We start from the raw sequence: 19,445 nt of genomic DNA, 5'->3' as shown, positions 1-19,445 counted from the left end.
TGGAGTTCACACGTTGATAAATCCAGCAAAAATGGCACAGAAAAAAGGATATATCAACAAACTGGACACTTTCCATTTGTTGGCTGTGTGTAGAGATGCTGTCCTTAAACCAGTCCATCAACCATGAGACTGCCTGACTTTTTTCCAGAGAAATGAACCCAACTTTCGTACAGGTCCTACCAGGATTGAATGGATTGGAAGCCCACAGACACAGTGATAGCCCTTCATATATTGCACACAGTACATGTAGACTGCACTCCCATGGTTGGAGTTTGGTTGGATGGTTGGATATTTTACCGATGGAAGATAAGCTATGCAAAAAAAATCACCTGATTTTCAAAGATTTCAATGCATATTTTCAGGGCTGACATCCACTTATAATGTTTGCTGGCCTGTAATCTGTCAGGCTAAATGCAAGATACTCAGGTACCACACTGTAATCCTGAGCATTTTGAGGACAGGCCTTTGGAACCTTTTGAGGTGTCTTCTTGGGTTCAAACCCATAACCAGATTCTGAACCTTTCAGTGTTTATGTCAGACCCTCAATGAATGCTCAGAAGAGCTCAAAACAGGAGATCTGGCTGACAGTCTTAGGCATCCTTTATGAATTCAATTAGCTTCTCTAGGCAGACACAGTTCTGTTGTTCACCAGCCACAGGATCTTGTATACCATTCACATAACTAACTGATGTTTAGCCAGAGATAATGTTGGTTATGACCACTTCCCATTGAATGGAACTGTCTTAAACAGTTTGCCACATGATCCTTGCAGGCAGCTGTCACAAAGACTAACACCTTTGTAGTAGCAAGGTCTAGCCATAGATTAATTATAACCCTTTAAAGCTAGTACAAGGTTGGCACAAGCCGCTCTACTCATATTGATCTAGGGACTGTTATTTTAATATCAATTTGTTCCTGTTTGAAGTTCTATCACAGCCTTTACATGACAACAGCAGCTTCATGTGTACAGACCAGAAACAGGAAATGTTATGCACATGGCATTGGCATGTTGCTGATAGCTCAGGCGTGGCATGCTGCCATAAGTGAATGAAAGTAGCAGATGCACTGATACTGAGAAGGCTGACTCATGTAACGCTTCCTTTGGCAGATATTCTCCCAGACAAAGCCCTCCCAGAGAGACAGTCATCCTACTGTGGCTTCATTGTTTCTCAAAGTGTACTGCTCTTCAAAGGCGTATGATCTAGAGATGGACACAGCGAACAGAGGCTTGATTATACTAAACATATCAGTTGTCAGTGGTCTGTTTTTGAAGATTACAGTTCTTTGTTTTGGCTTTGGTTGATTGTGTTGATTTTCAGTTCTTTGTTGCAACAAAATAAATGCATCTTGTAAACTGTGCAGGGAGAGCTTTAACTTCATTCTGTTGCCACAGATACTCTGACAAATAAAAGAGGAAAGTGAACTTATTATGAGCACCAACAGTGAATGGACATTGAAGAAATCCATCTCTAGGTTTTTGGATTGATTCTAATGATAAAAAGTCTTTTTCAGATGGATTATGAACCCTGTCAATTTGTATTCACCACACACAGTATCTGCATTTGGATTTGCTTCTTGTCATAGAGTTGTGGTCATAATTATTTCCTCTACACTTATGTTATTCAGGATTTTAACTGTTTTATAGCGTCAGTTTGCATTGATATGTATATATTGTACTTGGTTTGCATTGATTTTTCTATATATTGTACTCAGTTTTCATTGATTTGTATATTTTGTACTGCTTGTTAACATTGCTTTCACATGTATTTTTCAGGTTGTGGTTATTTTTTGTTTTCTTTACTTTTATTCTGTTTCTTTGTGGTTGATTTGTGTCCTGGCCTCTTTGTTTTGCAGATGAGGGCAGGAGTGCAGTTGACCTGGCAGGAGGGGCTCAGATAGTAGCTGAACACATTAAATCCCTCTACCAAAATACTGAGCCGGAAAATGAGAAGCTCTTGACTGTCTTTTGTGGCATGCTGATGAACTATAGCAATGATAATGGTAATGACCATCTTCCCCCAAGAACAACTGTTGACTAATCTCAACTAATCAGCGGGTGTTCTCTTTCTTACACACAGACGATGTCACATAATTTTTTGTCATAAGGCGGTAGGGTTGAGGTAAACCAGAAGATTCTGTGCTTTTCTTTCTTGGACTGACCTTTCTTCTGATCCTTCACCATGCTCTCTGTTGCTTTTCCAGCTTCCCATCTGAGGTAATCTGCAGTAATTAATATTTGCTGGGAGTCAGCTGTCATAATAGCAGTACCCTCTATCCCTCTACCCTGCAGTTGTTTAAGTTGTATTGTTTATAGACTCCGCAGGTAGAGCATAGTCAAGTTAGCGCCTCTCGATGCATTGTAGCATGCTAACAACATGGCTTTGGTCCAGAGTACAACATCTTTCGGGTGGATGGATGGATGAATGGATGGATAGCTGGATGGCCATGACATGAAATCTAATACATAGGTTCATGTTCTCTTTAGAGTGAATTGTAAAAGGTTTGGCAATCCCTCGACATTTCATTTTAGGTCAAAATCTCTGTTCAGTACTTTGTTTCACGAGTTGCAAAACCTGTAAATAAGTAAGCAGTTTTCCTTCAGTGATGTTTCCTCATCTCAAAGTCAAATGTTGTTTTGTTGTTTTGTTTTTTTTAATGGGTTTCGGTTGGATGCCTGAAACTAGCTCTGTTGTTAACAAAAACATATAATCTTTTCACATATTGTTCAACGACATAAAATATATCAGTATATATCTCACGTGTAAATTATGTAAGGGATAATGCCCGACGAGGTGTCCATAAACAGAAGTTAATGGACTTCGCGGAGGCAACCGTCCGACGCGCAGCGGAGGACGGTTGCCTCCGCATCGTCCATTAACTTCTGTTTATGGACACCTCGAAGGGCATTATCCCGCTTATACCATGGTCACTTGCCAAAGAAAAGAAATTCGGACTATTAATTTACATTTTCATGCGTTTTACAATCAAAATATAAAGTTTTTCACAAGCCATAACTTAGTTTCCCTGTAACGCCTGAGGGTTTGACTAATACCTGGAACACTCATTAATCTCCCGCAAGATTCTTATGCAACGGAGGAGTTGTTCACTCCTCCAGTAAATAGGACGGATCATAGATACGACTTGGCAACGGGAGATATTCTAGTCCGCTCAGCCATGAGCCAGAAAGCTAACGCTATGCTAGCAAGATTCAAAGTCAATAACATTGCATACGGTTGATAAACAGTAAATATAAGTTGACAGTATGCTAACTAACACGATTAGCTAACTAACCAGTCATGTCATTGTCCCCAAATCAATAGCAAGATGTTCACGAACAAATGACCGGCCGTGTGTAACGTTACTGTGGCCGCAGCCTGAAGTAGAGAGTTGAACAGCGTATTCGCGTAGCAGTAAGTTTAGAGGGGAAGTGAACTTTCTGCAGCTTGTGTGTTACAGTCGCCACCCTGTGGTGTTCAGAGGATAAGACACTGAAGGACTGACAGTCAGACTGCACTCAGTGCTGGAAATAAAATATTAAGATTTGATACGCCAGCTAGCGCATTAATTTACAGCGGTGAACAGTCAATTTGACTGGAACTACTTAGTAGGTGTCCATATATCAGGGGTTAATGGACACCCTGCAGCCAATCAGAATCGAGTATTCCTCCAGACCATGGTATAAAAATAGTTAATGTTTCTTAAAAACGGCGGCTGTTGGTGCCCTTAAATGTCATCGCTCTGAATACAGAGACTCATCTACTCACTAGTCCGTCTTTACAGATGGACGTAACCATGAACTATTTTAACTCTAACTTTAGATTTTGTACATCGATCAGTTTACAGTACAGATTGTATCGTATAATGTTGTAGAAAGCTTTGTGGTTGTTACATCATCACCAGGACTATGCTAACTTCTGTTTAGCATACAAAACTACCTTATCCCTGCAGTGTGCTATACCTGTCAATGTAATAACATTACTGTTAGCTTTAGCTGTTTCACGAGTTTAGTGCTAATTAGCAAATGTTAACATGCTAACACACGAAACTAAGGTGGCAACCATAGGAAACATTTTCTGATAAACATGCAATAACATGTTAGCATTTACTGCGAGAATGTGGGTGTTGTCACAAACCAACGCTCAGCTACGCTAACACTCAACACTTGCAGTAAGCTGAACTGTTCTTAAGAGCTTTTTGCATGGCTGTAGACTGTTTAACATTTATGTGTTTGATTAAACAACAAAATAAGAAATAGTGAGTTAAACGGTGAGCTTTAAGTGTTATTATTGGAACTTTGTCAGGCTAGCCTTTTAGCCCTGGCTCTCACTCCTGATGCTAAGCTAGGCTAACTACATTCTGGCTCCAGCTGGACATGATTGATATCTTTTCATCTACTTCTAAAAAAAGTGATTATGCTCATCTCCCAAAATGTTGAACTATTCCTTTAGGAACATTTGTGAACCTGTTTAATAACCTGTTTAAAACGTTTGAGAAACAATCTAATGTTAAGTCAATAAGCCTTATCTTCTTAGGTTTGTACAACTACTCAACAAAAGAAGCCAACATTTTATTGTAAGAGGGTTAAATGGATTGCAGAAATCTAACCCAGTTTTTGCTCCCATGCTTAAAAAGGGTTGCTGTTGAACCTGGATTACATGAAATATCTTTTCTCTTCCATATGTGTCTATCTTTATTATGTGTCTGCACTACTGTCTATCAACTTAGTGTCGTATTTACTATGAAGTGGCATGGTTAACTGTTTTCGCCAAAAAGGTAGGACTGGTGAACATCTGCCACTGTGTCCCTTCTTTTTTTCTGGTCTTTGCTACAGTTTGTGTCTTTTATGATAACAAGGCTTTTTGAGAGCAGCAAGAATGTGATCTGACATAGTCAGAACTCCTGCCAAGGTGTCTCTTGGCACTGGATGATGGTTTCATCTGTTTGGCTGGGTGATGGGATTGTGGGTTGTGCTAACAGAACGGATGAATTTTTGTGGCTTTCTGCAGCTTTCAGCAGCTTTCATCATGCTGACTCTTCATATCCAGCTAATGTTGATACAACTCAACATGTACTAACACAAAATGCTGCATCGGATTAATTGAATCTCTTTAGATAAAGACGAGTATATTTAAGACATCCCTGTAACTATCATGGTGTGCTAATATTCACAGCACACAGTCTCTGATGGGTATCCTTACAGATATTACAGTTTAAAAATATATATATTCTGTTAATATTTATATTTCAAAATTAAAATTAGCATTTTGAAAGAATTGTGATTAAGATATGAACTAGAGAAGACATTGTACAGTGTAAATTATACCAGTGTGTGTTGATGGACTTCAGGCTCACTTCTGTACTGCAAAGTCTTCCTACTCAACAAGCTAAACTGAAATATTTCGATCAAGATGTTGTCTGATTATACAATATATGAAGTAAGCAGAAACAATAGTGTGCACTCAAAGAGGTCCAAGAAATGTTGTAGTGGCCTCATAAAGACATTTTTCTCTGCCTCTTCGATTCTTGCCTTTCCAAAAAACTGCACTGGAAGAAGAGAACTCTCGTACTGTTTTGTGTCATCAAGCCATCCATCAAATTTTCCATTCTTGTTTTATGGCACACAGTATAAAAATTCTGTAGAGGCTGATAAGTGTACATAATGATTTACTGACGTTCAAATAGCACATACAGTTTCAGTTTTGTTTGCTTTCGCTGCTTCTTACAGTAACATGGTTTTAAGGGTTGAGCTTGTTCTGGTACTGTTCTGACTGACATCCAGTAATGATCTAAAAATGGTCCTTGTGAGTCTTGTTTCAACCAGATTTTTCCTTCTTTCCTTCCTCTGTTCTGCTCATTTATCCATTCTTCCTTCACCATTGATTCATTCACTCTGGTTTTTGAATTAAAACATCAAGGTACATTCTCCAGATCTCCAGATATCTCTAATAGCTCTACTACTCCTTGTCACCAAATGGGAAATGCATCTACCCTTCTTTTAAGGTTCTGGAACTGTTTCTATCTCCACCCTGCTGTCTTACATAGAGTAGGGCTTTGGCCTTGGTAATCCCATGTCAGAAATTATAGTATTTGTATTAGAGTTTGTTGTTTTTTCGCAAATTTACTTGAGGTAGGACTGGTTATTTTGTAAGTCTTTGTTAAATGATAATGACTAATTTTAACAGGCTGGACGCAGCCATCCAGTGTTGCCGGCTTGTAAGCGTAGTGTGTCAGTAATACAAGCTGAGAAGAGTTACCCACATTAGCCAGCTTAAGCCACCAGTCATACCAGAAAAGCAGAGTTGGTCACACAAGTTCTTTAAATGTAACATTTTGCAGTGAATTATGTTCTTTTCATTAGAATCACTGCGATTAGTGGATTCCAACTGGAGGTAAAGTAAATCTGCTAACTTTTCTCGCGTCAAGTTCAATTTTTGGGGTATATGGGTTAGCAGGTATTGACCACGATGACATTTGAAGGGACTGTGAGCAGGTTAATCCAAAATGGAGGAAGCTATCATAGTTTATCAGCTGTGTCCCCTGTCAGTTTTATTTAAAACCTCCTTTTTTGTTGTTTAAATTGTTACACAAAAATATTATAGTTTGCATTTAGCTTTTAGCATTAGCTTCCAAGCTCAGCAAACAAGTTTGCTAAACTATTGTAGCAAGTATGTTTGCTTAGAGATCTTTTTTTGCTCATCTGCAGTAACTTGTATTGAATGAAATAGTGCATAACGGTTAACAATACCAGGGTGGAGTTAACAGAACAGTTGACACAGAAAATTGGGAGAATCTCTGGGTTAGCTCACTAGATTAATCCCCAATAAGGTTTGTTCTGGCACCAGTTCATTCACATTTTCATTTCAAGGAAGAAATTGTTAAATAAAACTGCCATAGCCCTGCTTTAAGCTTTCATAACAGTATCTTCTGCTTTTCATGGAAGCAGGTCACAGTGTTTTAATCCTTCACTTAGAAAATTTTATTCAAATGCTCACTGTTTAACAAATCAGCTTTCAAGTAAAAATTACATTTTGTTTGACGTTTGGCTCTTCGTCTCCTCAGCTTTACCTTCTGTTTAGAACAGCTGACTGACACCAAGTCTTTCTGTGTGTCTGTTTTTTTGCAGATTCCTTACAAGCCCAGCTGATAAATATGGGTGTGATACCCACTCTGGTGAAGCTGCTAGGTATCCATTCCCACAACACAGCCCTGACAGAAATGTGTCTAATTGCCTTTGGGAATTTGGCTGAGCTTGGTGAGTATACTTAAATATAGATGTATATCGAGCTGACAAACTTTCCAACCATTCAGAAATGGAACTTTATCTACCATCATTTATTGCTGCTGAGTAAATAACATGTTTTTGTGGGTTGAAGTGTGGGACATTTCTCTTTTATTTGATGAGTGAAGGATCTGTTTAGTTGTCAGACTGAACACCATTAGACCGATACATTCTTGTCCCACACTGCCGGCTTACCCTTTCACTCAGACGTTGTCTTGCCTCTGTTGACACACCTACGCTACCTCCGTTGGTGGATCAGAGTTGGAATGAAACTTCCCTTCCCTCTTGATCTGTATCTTTCCCACAGACAGCAAGGCAGAGTATCAGCTCAAGATTCCTGCCTTGAAAAGGCAGTGTGAAAGGGGGCTAGGACAGAGGCACAAGTTCTGACTGTAAAAACAGATTTCAGTTCATCTTAAAAATTAAACATGATTCACAATTCCCTCATGCCGGGTCTAGAAATACTTTGACACATGCAAAAAATGTAATAATTATCTCAATGGACTGCACATAAGATGTCCGATGTAGAAGAGAGGAATTATTCTCCTTAATGACATGCCTGTGATATTCCTCTGTTTTTTCAGAGTCCAGCAAAGAGCAGTTTGCCTCCACCAATATCGCTGAGGAGCTGGTGCGGCTTTTCCAGAAGCAGACAGAGCACGAGAAGAAGGAGATGATCTTTGAGGTTCTGGCTCCACTTGCAGAAAATGGTAATTTTAGTTTTTTTATTTTTATTTTTATATCATTATTAAGTTCTGCAAAATGCCTGGTATGGGAAGTCCAGAGATTCAAAACACCAAATAGTGAGAGACTGCAGTGTTCTCTCCTGCCTTTAGATAAAGATTTAGATGAAGATGTCCACCTACTCTGTAGTAAATTATCCTCCAAGTGTGAGTCATGCGTTCCAGGCTAGCTGCTAACTGCATAGTCATGGCAGACGGCTCCTGCATTTGCTCAGCTGCTCTTTTTCAAGAGCTGCGAGTGTGTGCGTGCGTGCGTTCGGCGTGTGTGTGCGTGCATGTGTGTGTCAACAGCAAAGAGCGTCTTAATGCCTGTTGTTATGACCATTCCAGGCACACTGGGTGCTCCCACATTGTCAGTCTCCAGGACGACGTCCTACTTAAGTCTACCCTAGAGAAACCTTGTTCTGTCTCCTCTAGAGGTTGACCGATTAATTGGTTGGATTGCTTAAATCTATGTAGATGGTACATTTTACAAACTAGCAGTTTTGGCCAAACTTGGCCTGCTGAAAGTGGCTAATGGCTGGACAGGCTCGACCTGTCAGGCATGGATGTACATCATCAGTTTATGTGATGATGGTAACAGTTTGGTGATTTACAGCACATAACACATAAACCCTAATAATAGAATGTTGTATCATGAGACATTCTATTGTTAGGGTTTATGTGCTGCTGTTATGCCGGGCTGTGAGGAGTGCCATGTGTGCTAAGCATGATGAATATCATATGCAGCACTGCATTGCAGCAGCAGTGTGTTTCAGTGCTCACTGTGGTTCTGTCTCATCCTCCTGCCAGATGTGATAAAGCTGCAGCTGGTGGAGGCGGGGTTGGTGGAGTGTCTCCTGGAGGTGGTGGCTCAGACTGTAGATGGAGAGAGGGAGGAGGACATCGCCCAGCTCAAGACTGCCTCCGACCTCATGGTTCTCCTGCTGCTTGGAGGTAAACACCTCAGGGCTTGTCCAGTACGTGGGACCAATGTTTAACGCCTGATGACACCATTACTAATGCAATCCTAACAGGATCAATATTTTCTGTTGTTCAACATTTAACAGTCTTTTCAGCAACAAGGAGATGTGGATTATGGTTCAAAAGCTCATATTAATCCAGTTCCGTGGCATACTGTATTAACAGGGACCCATTTTCAAACTTAAAAAGAACCTTGTGTAACAGTAATTAAAAATTCATACTTTGTTCAAACTGTCAAATTACTGTAGCAGCACAGATCCTACAGCCAAATGGTCATCAGAGAAGATTATCCCAAAACTGACTTAATTTATGGTGAGAAAGTATAACCCACACACATACTGTGTGTGAGTATAAATATAAGAGCACACGGTCTTCTGTCCAGTGCTGCAGTTGAGAATTAATTATTCAGCCTCTATGCAAATATTTAATTTCAGGGGAACAGACCTGAACATGGTGTGTTATAAATATACACTAAGTGGAGTCAGTGCAGCCAGTCTTACAGATGTTCATCTAGATTCTTGTATGTTAAAACAACATTATTCCATTTATCATCATTCCGTTCATACATCTAACGAATGATTAAGCACTGATTTGTCAGCATGTGCCATGAGTGCTTGACAGATCCACTTAAAGACTGTTGATAGTATTCTGTCTGCTGTCATCATATGCAGGTACAGACTGTAGTGTGCTGTTAAAACCATCATCTAGTGCAAGGTTGAGATTACATGATATTTTTCTCTTTTCTGAGTCTGTCAAATCACCGGACTTGGCCAGTAAAAATAGCACACAATGGTGGACTACAAACAATTTAGTGCTGCAACCCAAGATTATTTTCATTAGAGATACAACTTTCTTTTATTATCTTGACCAAAAATGACCAGCACAGTGGTTTAGGGTTCTATTGGGCTGAGACCGTACCCACAAAGACAGAGTGGCAGAAGAAAGAACAGAAGCAAATCAGGGAAGCACTTAAAACCTGTGGCTACCCAAACTGGACCTTTGTCAAAATCACTTAAAGATCCAGAGCAGACAGAGAGGAGGAGACAAGAAAACATAACAACATCTTAATTCCTTATGTCGGGGACATCCTACATATGTCAAACTGGAACGACTGTCTTTGAACAGAGGAGTGGCCTACAACATTACTTATCACCCACCTACAATGCTGTGCTGAGTTTCCTCCCCAGATAGCTTAACAACCATTCACACCTTGGCTCACCTAGCCTTAGCAACCCACATGAAAGACAGTTGGGTCAATGACTCCCAAGTGCTGACTCGGAAACTCAGAGCTCATGTGTCCATAATGACTGTGTAAGGACACTTCCACACAGTTTAAAAGCCTGCAACTCCCTTCCAGTTAGTTAGAACTGAAAAAGTCTCTTGGATGAGAGGTGAAACTTCTTCAAGAAACCAAAACAAGTCCAGTTGCCTACGATACGGCACTTAGAATTATCATGACCTGAATGACTGAGAATCCTCATCAGTACTATATTTAATACAATAATGTGTTTTCATAGTCGCAAATCGAGAAAATATAATAAGATATGTCAAATGAATAGTGGATTGTGGATGCAGGTAAATGGTTTGTAATGTTTTTTGGCCAGATGGCACACCCCTGTGTATCTCTGAAGTTAATCATCTATATTTACTGATTGTCCCCTCACCTGTCTCTCCTCTGTTGTGTAGATGAGTCCATGCAGAAATTGTTTGAGGGAGGAAAGGGCAGCGTCTTCCAGAGGGTCTTGTCCTGGATTCCATCTCATAACCATCAGCTGCAGCTTGCTGGGGCTTTGGCCATTGCTAATTTTGCTCGCAACGGTAAGTTTCACTGCACATTGTAGGGCGCCGTTTAGCTCAGTTGGTAGAGAGCGCATCCCATGTGCCGAGGCTCTGCAGCGAACCCGGGTTCCACTCCCGGCCAGGGTCCTTTTGCTGCGTGTCACTCCCCCTCTCTCTCCCCCTGTTTCCTGTCATATCTTCAGCTGTACTAACAATAAAACCATAAAAGGCCAAAAAAATACTTTTAGTTTTACTGCACATTCTGGTGAGATGAGCCTCCCGGAGGAAAGTTACCGACCAAAATGTTTATTGTGCCTGCTTGTAAAGTGTAACACTGCAGCAGCAAATAACAATAGTGTACAACAAAGACAAAATATAGCTGCAGGCAGCTATTTGGTGGGTTCAAGCTGTTTCATGCTCAAGACACCCAATTGGCCGAAACTAGGAAGCGGCAGTGAGCGGGTTTCAACATTTTTTTGTCTACCAGGCTAAAGATATTTTATAAATTATTAATGAGGTGTTCCAATGTTGCGATGGTGTAACCAATTTATTGCTTGTAAAGTGATAGGCCTTGCCCCCTTGCACAAATCAATATGGTATTGCAAATTTTGGTTAATAATCACGACCAGAGTATGCAAATCAAAAATTCTGAAACTAAGTGACGCAGATTTTGAGATATGAGATTTTGGTATTCGTGGCACCCCCTATGGGTTGTGCTAAACATTATGTTGTATAACTAATCCCAACCTCCTTCTCCATCTGAGCATATCTATCAAGTGTGATAATGATTAATCTAAGCCACACCTTCTGCAAAGGTATTTTGATTGATTGCAGCCATATTTTTAAACTGATCTTACTCATTCGTAATTTAATTGTGTATCGTTGTCCCACAATGCTGTATTCCAAATTTTCTGTTGATTGAATCAAAATTGAAAAAGAAGATGTCGCTTTTGTTTTTTTTCAGTTAATGCTAATTAGCAAAAACCTAAAATGGTGGACTATATATATGGTGTCTAATGACAAAAATAAAGTGGTCCACAGATTGTGGACATACAGAGGTTGTTGGATAACTAAACTTAAGGATGTTTCAAAGTATTTGCGAAAGTGATGACTAACTGATAACATCAATACTAATTTTCTAATATATTTCAGGATTCATTACAGGGTTTTGTAAGTGTAAGACCCAACACTGAACAGTGTCTGACACAACATCATGGTGTCTCCTCTTGTGTTTATATCTGTGTAGATGGGAATTGCATCCACATGGTGGACACTGGTATAGTGCAGAAGCTTCTGGAGCTGCTGGACCGGCATGTTGAGGAGGGCAACGTCACTGTTCAACATGCCGCACTGAGCGCTCTGCGGAACCTGGCCATACCTGGTAAGCTGCTACATCAGTCAAACTTTCAGGCTGGCCACACTGGCTGCTTGTTTAGTGTGTGACTGCTGCGTTGCTGAGCAACTGCTGCTCACTCACGTGTATTTGTGTTCATTCAGGCAGCTTTTCTGCTGCAGCATGGCTCCTGCCTGCCCTATCTGTTTACATGGAGTTTGACTTTGATAAGTAGCGATGAATATGATGACGTGATACAGACAGACGAGATACGGACAATAAAGCCATAGTGAAATGCTAGTATGATGTGGATATATGACTGTCCATCTGTAAATATCACTAATTTCACACAAATTTAAGTGAGCAATTGTCGTCACATGTTCCAATTATTATTGACAATACATGAGGAAAACATGCTCTTCCAGTTTTTGAAAGGAACTTTTCTCTAAGGAGCACATTGCACATACGCTCATTGCCAGTTTTTTGGGTACACTGAGTTAAACCAAGTTTGGTCCAAATCCAAACCTTACTAAGTAACTCACTTACTAAATTTTAAGTTTAAGTTAAAACTGTTTTAGAGAGGTGTTTTCTATTAATTTGTTTAGGCCATTCATATCATTGAGGTTCAGGTAAATATACTAGACAAAATATCAGCAACACTATCAGCATCCGTCCCACTGTAACATACTGCATTAGATTTAGCTAGCTGTACCTAATAAACAGGCAACTGAGTCCGTATTTAAAGATATTTTCCCTTTATTCTTAAAAGCATGCTGTGCAGAATAGAAAGCCAAAGTCACAGCCCCTCTGGTGGACTCCATGGGACCTTGTATCAGAAAAAATATGTATGGTAGTAAATGGAGAGAGACAAATACATAATTTCTTTATTAACAACAAACTGGAAAATAATATTTGAAACTGACAAACATCATATATGTATTAAATTCAAACAGGATCAAAAAAAGTATCTGTCTTTCCTAATTGACTGGTGTTCAAGTTTTTTGTCAAATAAGATCCCATGAGGTCCACTGGAAAGGGTGTGTCTTTTGGACTCTGTTCGTTCCTGTTTGTAAACGCACCATTCAAAGTTGGTCTCTCCATGCCTGGGCAATGGGTGAAAGAGATGGAGAGCAGTGGCGGTGGAGCGAGTGATAAAAGAGAGGGAGCTATATTAGTGTAAACAAAACAGTGAATCAGAGAAATGAAACTACATTTTGTAATTGGTTAGTGGTGGTTATGTTGTAAAGCACAAATAAATAGTCCACGTTACAGCACAACCCCATTTTGTTTGAAGTCAGCTGAGGCACATGTTTTGTCCTCTCTGCCTCGAGTGTGGGTGTTCGTGTATGTGTGTGTGGGTGGCTCAACCCTGCCCTCAGTCAAACAAACAGAGCAGAGGAAAGAATGTAACCTGTGGTGTTTTTTAATATACAACTCCCAGTCTGGCTCCACTCAGTTTTAGTCAGCACAGCAGGGATTTACGTTTCCACCAACTGGTCTACTTGATTGAAGATGTGTCTCGACGCGCTTGTCTCGATCCCTGCAGTACTATTGAAGCATCCATGCTAACAAAGTGGCTCTGCTAATTCAGTTTTACACGTTTCATATCCTATTACTTATTTACAATTAAAGCTATTGGTTATTTGTAATTCAAAGTTTTTATTAGGAACCAGCAGTGACTAAACATGTATCCAGAAACATTGAAATTACCCAGGTTGCTACATAAGGCAGGGTGTCTGCCAATACAGACACTGCAACACACTTGAAGTGGGTCCTAAGTAGGGATGTAACAATATCAAAATCTCATATATCACCACAATATATAGACCATGGTACCAAATGTATCACAGTATTTTAAAAAAACAAAACAAAAAAGCAACTGAACAATGTCCTTTAATGATAAATGTGGTGTGTACAGCATTTATTTTTTGTATACAATTTCATTTTCCTTGAGGTCTTTCTGCTTTCCTTCTTTAGTAAAATAAAAATAGCCAGCCGTAGACCTATGCATGTAAAAAGTAGCCATTGGTTTATGTACAATTGCAAAACAATACAGATGCCAGTAGCATCCCTCCTAGAAAATTACCTAAAAGTAATCTATGAACAACAGCAACAAAAAGAAATCCTATCCTGTTTTGGGCGATGCCTCTTTTTTTCTTAGTTTTCAACAAACCATGGCGGACTTCCAGCAGTCCCACTTTGTCAATGTCCACAACAGTAACCTGTTAGATTTGTTACGCATTGAAAACATCTACATCTACTGACAGTTTATAATCAGGTCTTATGATTAATGTGTTCTTTAGTAATATTCTGTTTTACTTCTTTCTTTTTTTTATACATGCTGTAATACATTTACATTTCTTTCTTCTTGTAAAACATGTTTTACTTACTTGAAAAGTTCGCTGCAGTTATGCTCCAGCAAACAGTTGAGAAGACGAGAGATGAAAGATGTGTTGCCTGAATGACGAAGCATAAAATACATTTGCAAACTGCAGAGAATGGTCTGATATTCGGTGAAAATCGTGTGCCTGGGTTTTCATTTTATTTTGCCAGAACAGTGTTTTAATCTGCTGTCTCTCTTCTCTCTAGTGGTAAACAAATCTAAGATGCTGTCAGCTGGAGTAGCAGATGTGGTGTTGAAGTTTTTGCAATCGGAGATGCCTCCAGTCCAGTTTAAACTCCTGGGAACGTTACGTATGCTCATCGATACGCAAGGTAGACATATCATCTGTTTTACTCTAATCTTTGCGCATGATGCATGAAAATCATCACAGCAAACAAATGGACCCTGTCGGCACATTACTGACTGTGAAGCTGGTCCAATTTCAAGCAATAATGAGTCTTTTCGGCTCAGCTCCGTTTGAGCTGTAGTTTGATAATTAAGAGCTTAGCAGTCCAGACCTCAAGAGCTTCAGTTCTGAGTCATGAAGACACTCATATATGGTAACTGCTGCGCAAGGCCTGACAGTGGACAGATGGTTTCATGCACAGAAAGTCTTAATAATCAGGGTGGGAACCAAATGTGGTTCAGTCAACTGCTGCTGTGCCTCATCTATAAAAAAAAAAAACAAATCAAATAATAAGTAAAATGCACCTGGGTTATTATTTGATAAAAATCATGAGCTTTCACTGGACTTGAGTGACAATGGACACTAGAGTAAATGACATTAAACCTGCGTGTGTGTGTGTGGGTTCAGCTGAAGCTGCAGACCAGCTGGGAACCAATGGGAAACTGGTAGAGAGGCTAGTGGAGTGGTGTGAAGCCAAAGATCACGCAGGAGTGATGGGAGAGTCCAACAGGCTCCTGTCGGCCCTCATCCGACACAGCAAGTCCAAGGTGAGAAACCACGCTACACATGCACTTTTAAACACGCCTGACACTGCAGGTCTTTATTAACTGTTCATTATAAATGTTTGCATACAGGAAAAGACATGTACTGTTTATATTTAAAGATACACATTCACCGTTTTCTTTCTTTTACTAGTATGTGGTTGTCTGACGATACATCCCAGGATTGCTTTGTTTAAGTGCATGAATTTGTGGCTTGCAGGAAGTCGTCAGAACGGTCATCCAGGGAGGAGGCGTCAAGCACTTAGTTACCATGGCAACTAGTGAGCATATGATTATGCAGAATGAAGCACTGGTGGCTTTGGGTCTCATAGCAGGGCTGGATTTGGGTAAGTGCATACAGTTTTACTCTTTGCTAACTCTGGAGGAGTTTGAACAGTCAGGTTTCTTTTTTTCGTTGCTCTTAATTGAGGACACATTTTGAATCCACAGCATTTATTAATTGTTAGTGGTAATATGCAATATGAAAATAAATGGAGCCTTATAGCATTGAGGATTTCCTCACTGTCAGCAGGGACATTGTCTCTGCCTAAAACTGTACAAGATCTGTAGAATGTATAAAATATCTTTATCAGAAATGAGCTTGTTTGATGCATAACTTAAATGCCTCAGTCACATTAAAGAAAAGAGATCTTACTTATTTTTTGATGAAAAATGATTTTTTTTTAAAAAGTCCGACTAAGTTTAGACAAGACCTGAACTGTGCGCAGAGCAGAATAGAAGTGAAAGCAGCGGCTTCTGAAGATGGAAGCAGAATGCATTTTGGCCTGCATTATTTATTGTATCCTCAAGCAAACCTGCCCTTTTTCTCTGGAACACATACTGTAGAGAACTAAAACACGTTGTCGTGTTCATCATGGTAACGCACTCCTTGTTTATGGATTTCAGTTGCAGCTGAGAAAGATTTTGTCGGAGCCAGCCTGGTGTCAGTGCTGCACAAGCTGCTGTCAGACGAGAGGAGTGCACCAGAGATCAAGTACAACTCAATGATCCTCATCTGTGCAGTCATGGGCTCAGGTAAGACCTACATATGCTTTAAAATCACTCTTGTTATATTTTATAGAGCTGTTAATCCAATACCAGATTCTGATGTCCCCCTCCTCCTCGTTTTTAGAGCCTCTCCACAAAGAAGTCCAGAGCCTGGCGTTCATTGACGTGGTGTCCAAGCTGAGGGCTCACGAAAACAAAACGGTGTCACACCAGGCGTCGCTCACAGAGCAGCGATTAACTGCCCAGAGCTAAATGACTGTGTCCAACCCCACCCACACCCATCCACCCAAATGCCTGCCTTGACCACCTAATCACCCAATGACACCTCATGACTGCTCTCCCGTGCCCCATCGTCATGTGCCAAGGTACCATGTCGCGTTAACTGCCAGCCAGACATACGTCATGTCTCTACCCCCGACCGTCTGCCCCGCCCATATCCATCTGGGTTAGACTGATGTTGACTTGGAACACCAAGACTTTGTGCTGATACATAAAATCTTAAAATCTGAGCATTTTCTAATTACATTTTTACTTTGAATTAAAAGAATTTGCCCAGAATCAAAAACTTCTGAAGCCTCTGAAACTGTTTTTAAACTTCTATGGGACACCAAAACTCTCCTCTGAAAGCCATATAATGAGATTAATCTAGGTGGGTTAGCACGTCCTTAAGGCAGGGTGACGCATGTTTCATTTCAGGCTTTACAGACTGACACCCCTTAAATGCTCAGCAGAGTGCTTTGCCTAAAGCAGGACACACCATTGAACTAACTACGATTTGTTTTTGTTTTTCCTTAAGCCGACACATCAGTCTAACCCTGGTCCCCACCTCTACTTGTGCATGCATCTTCTGCTACAAGTAGCTCCGCGGGAGCTGAGGCGCCATAAACAGCCTAACGCAATAGATAAGAGACGACACTCTTTTACGACCATAGCTGTGATACCATCCGCCGGTAACCCACCAGTGAAAAAATGTGCACAAAAGAACAAAAAAAAAAACCCCTTCCTGTTGTGATTTTTCTTTCATTTTTAAAAAAAAAAGCAGCCATCCATGATGTGCCCAGTCGTGTCCCATGTAGCTCGAGTATAAATTGACTAGAAACTGTGCATGTTGTAGTCCTGTTGAAGGTGTGACCGTGTTCATTTGACCCCTCTACCGCTTGCATACTCCAAAGTACAGCCTTCCTCCACTGACACCTCCAGTCTTGTACACTCCCTTCTTTTGCACTTATTCTTTTAGACTTTGATCCATTAGATTTTATCAGATTTGTATTTCAGCATTCCTAACCCCCCCCCCCGCCCCAACAGCTGTACAGTGTTAGTTAGAGGCACCACAAGTCTCCACCCATCGCTGAACTAGAACCATGTAAGAACTATGTGAAGCAGACAAAGTCGAGAGCAGGGCTATTATCAAGTCTACCTATGTGAGTCAAGCTCAGCTCCAAGATGAGTACGAAACAGGGAATTGATAGATGTACAACCTGTGTCGGAGCTCTGTTAGACCTGATCCAGGGCAATCAAACTGCATATCATGGAAGTTGGACAGTTACGCCGCTGAACAGCTCCTTAATAAAGATTAGAGGAAGATTGTTGTAAATACAAACTTTGCATATGATGGGCAGTCTTCTTGCCAACATATAAGGTGGCTTAAAAACAATGTCAGCCGGGTGCAAAATAACAAAAAAAATTTGATGAACAACAACGAGACAGGCCCCTTGCTAAATCTGTGTCACCTGGTTGGTATTGACTTCAATTATAGAGACTTGTCCTAGTCAGAGTAATTTCTTGTAAGGTCTCAATCACAATAAATGTCGTTGCTAAAGACACAACAGCTTTAGAAATGGAAAAGCGCATCATGCAAAAAGGCGTGGTGCGCAGATGGAGAAACAAATGGAGTGGGCCTGCATGCGCAACTGGACGATCAAATGTGGTTAAAGAAGAAATGGTCGTCTAAAAAAAACAGAGGTTTGCTGTACCGTATGGAAACAATGGTTTTACTGGTGACACGTTTCTAGCAACATTTCTTGACATAATCAGCTGCTTACTTTCACCCAGCTGGCAGTTTTTCCTCATCTAACAAGTTGCTAAGATTGCCTATTTAACATAAGTCTAATCAATGCATCCCAATTTGATGAATCACTGTTGATTTTTTTTTGTTGCATTGTGGAAAAAAAATCAAGAAAATATTACCAAGGTTAATTCTTTTTAATGTTTGCATGGACAGGAGTATGGTGGAATAAAAAAGCAGCCAAGAACAAGATAAGTTAAAATCAAAGTAGTTAATGAGACTAATTTCAGTAAAGTAAGCTGAGGAACTACAGCCGAAGATCAAGAGTCACTCCGTGATCATATAGTAACACATTGTGCTACGTTAGGAGGCCAGAATGTCATTTTACCGTCTGAAATAAAGCAGCCACCATTCCTACGTGTGTGTACAGTTTGTATGTGTGTGTTGTGAATGTACTACCTGGGGAAGGCAGTCTGGAAGAAAGTCTAAATTCTTGTGAGAATGGGTAACTGAACGCAGACACAGTCGCGTGCTGTTTAAAACCCCCCAACCACCACCACCACCACCACCATAGCAGCAGCAGCAGCACCACGCCCTGCAGAGACGGGGCTCTCTGTGCGAACGACAGCTGGTTCTTCTAGTCAAAGGATTTCTGCTCACATGCGCATCTCAGCATGTCCGACACTGTACCGACACTCTGTTAACATGCCACGGTGTGTCTGCCGGTCTGGGCCCACGCTTTTTTTTTAAAGGTATGAATGGTTATTTATCAGATTTGTGCTCTTCTGAAGACACATGCCAGTGGAGATGTATCCATAGTAACTGCGTAAAAATACTATAAACTTTAAATGTTTGTTGTAAATGTCATGAGTTGTACATTTGGAGGATTGTAACTCTGCAGATAATTAAAAGATGATAGCTGGTGATGGCTGATGTCTTTATTCCAACAGTATCAGTGAAGTGTCCTCTCTTATTACATCATCAATAAAAAGTAAAATGGCTGT

The 19,445-nt window shown here is 40.4% G+C and overlaps 1 protein-coding gene across 2 annotated transcripts in view; it reads left to right on the top strand.

Moving 5' to 3' along the window:
• rap1gds1 (RAP1, GTP-GDP dissociation stimulator 1) overlaps positions 1–19,442 on the top strand; it is a 35,252-nt gene extending 15,810 nt beyond the window's left edge. Inside the window, exons 5-15 of one of the 2 annotated variants that reach the window (XM_030431689.1) lie at positions 1,855–2,001; positions 7,124–7,252; positions 7,864–7,989; positions 8,815–8,958; positions 10,672–10,803; positions 12,011–12,145; positions 14,687–14,812; positions 15,295–15,434; positions 15,649–15,775; positions 16,335–16,463; positions 16,561–19,442. In XM_030431689.1, the coding sequence (XP_030287549.1) occupies positions 1,855–2,001; positions 7,124–7,252; positions 7,864–7,989; positions 8,815–8,958; positions 10,672–10,803; positions 12,011–12,145; positions 14,687–14,812; positions 15,295–15,434; positions 15,649–15,775; positions 16,335–16,463; positions 16,561–16,688 (1,463 nt within the window). In that variant the 3' untranslated portion in view covers positions 16,689–19,442. The remainder of the gene's footprint in view (positions 1–1,854; positions 2,002–7,123; positions 7,253–7,863; positions 7,990–8,814; positions 8,959–10,671; positions 10,804–12,010; positions 12,146–14,686; positions 14,813–15,294; positions 15,435–15,648; positions 15,776–16,334; positions 16,464–16,560) is intronic. The other variant, XM_030431690.1, reaches the window with a different exon arrangement.
• Positions 19,443–19,445: the final 3 nt, after the last annotated feature.

This window comes from Sparus aurata, chromosome 10, assembly GCF_900880675.1.
Source record: "Sparus aurata chromosome 10, fSpaAur1.1, whole genome shotgun sequence".
NCBI lineage: Eukaryota > Metazoa > Chordata > Actinopteri > Spariformes > Sparidae > Sparus > Sparus aurata.
The sequence above is the reverse complement of the archived record's forward strand: the minus strand, read 5'-3'. Positions and strand labels throughout refer to the sequence as shown.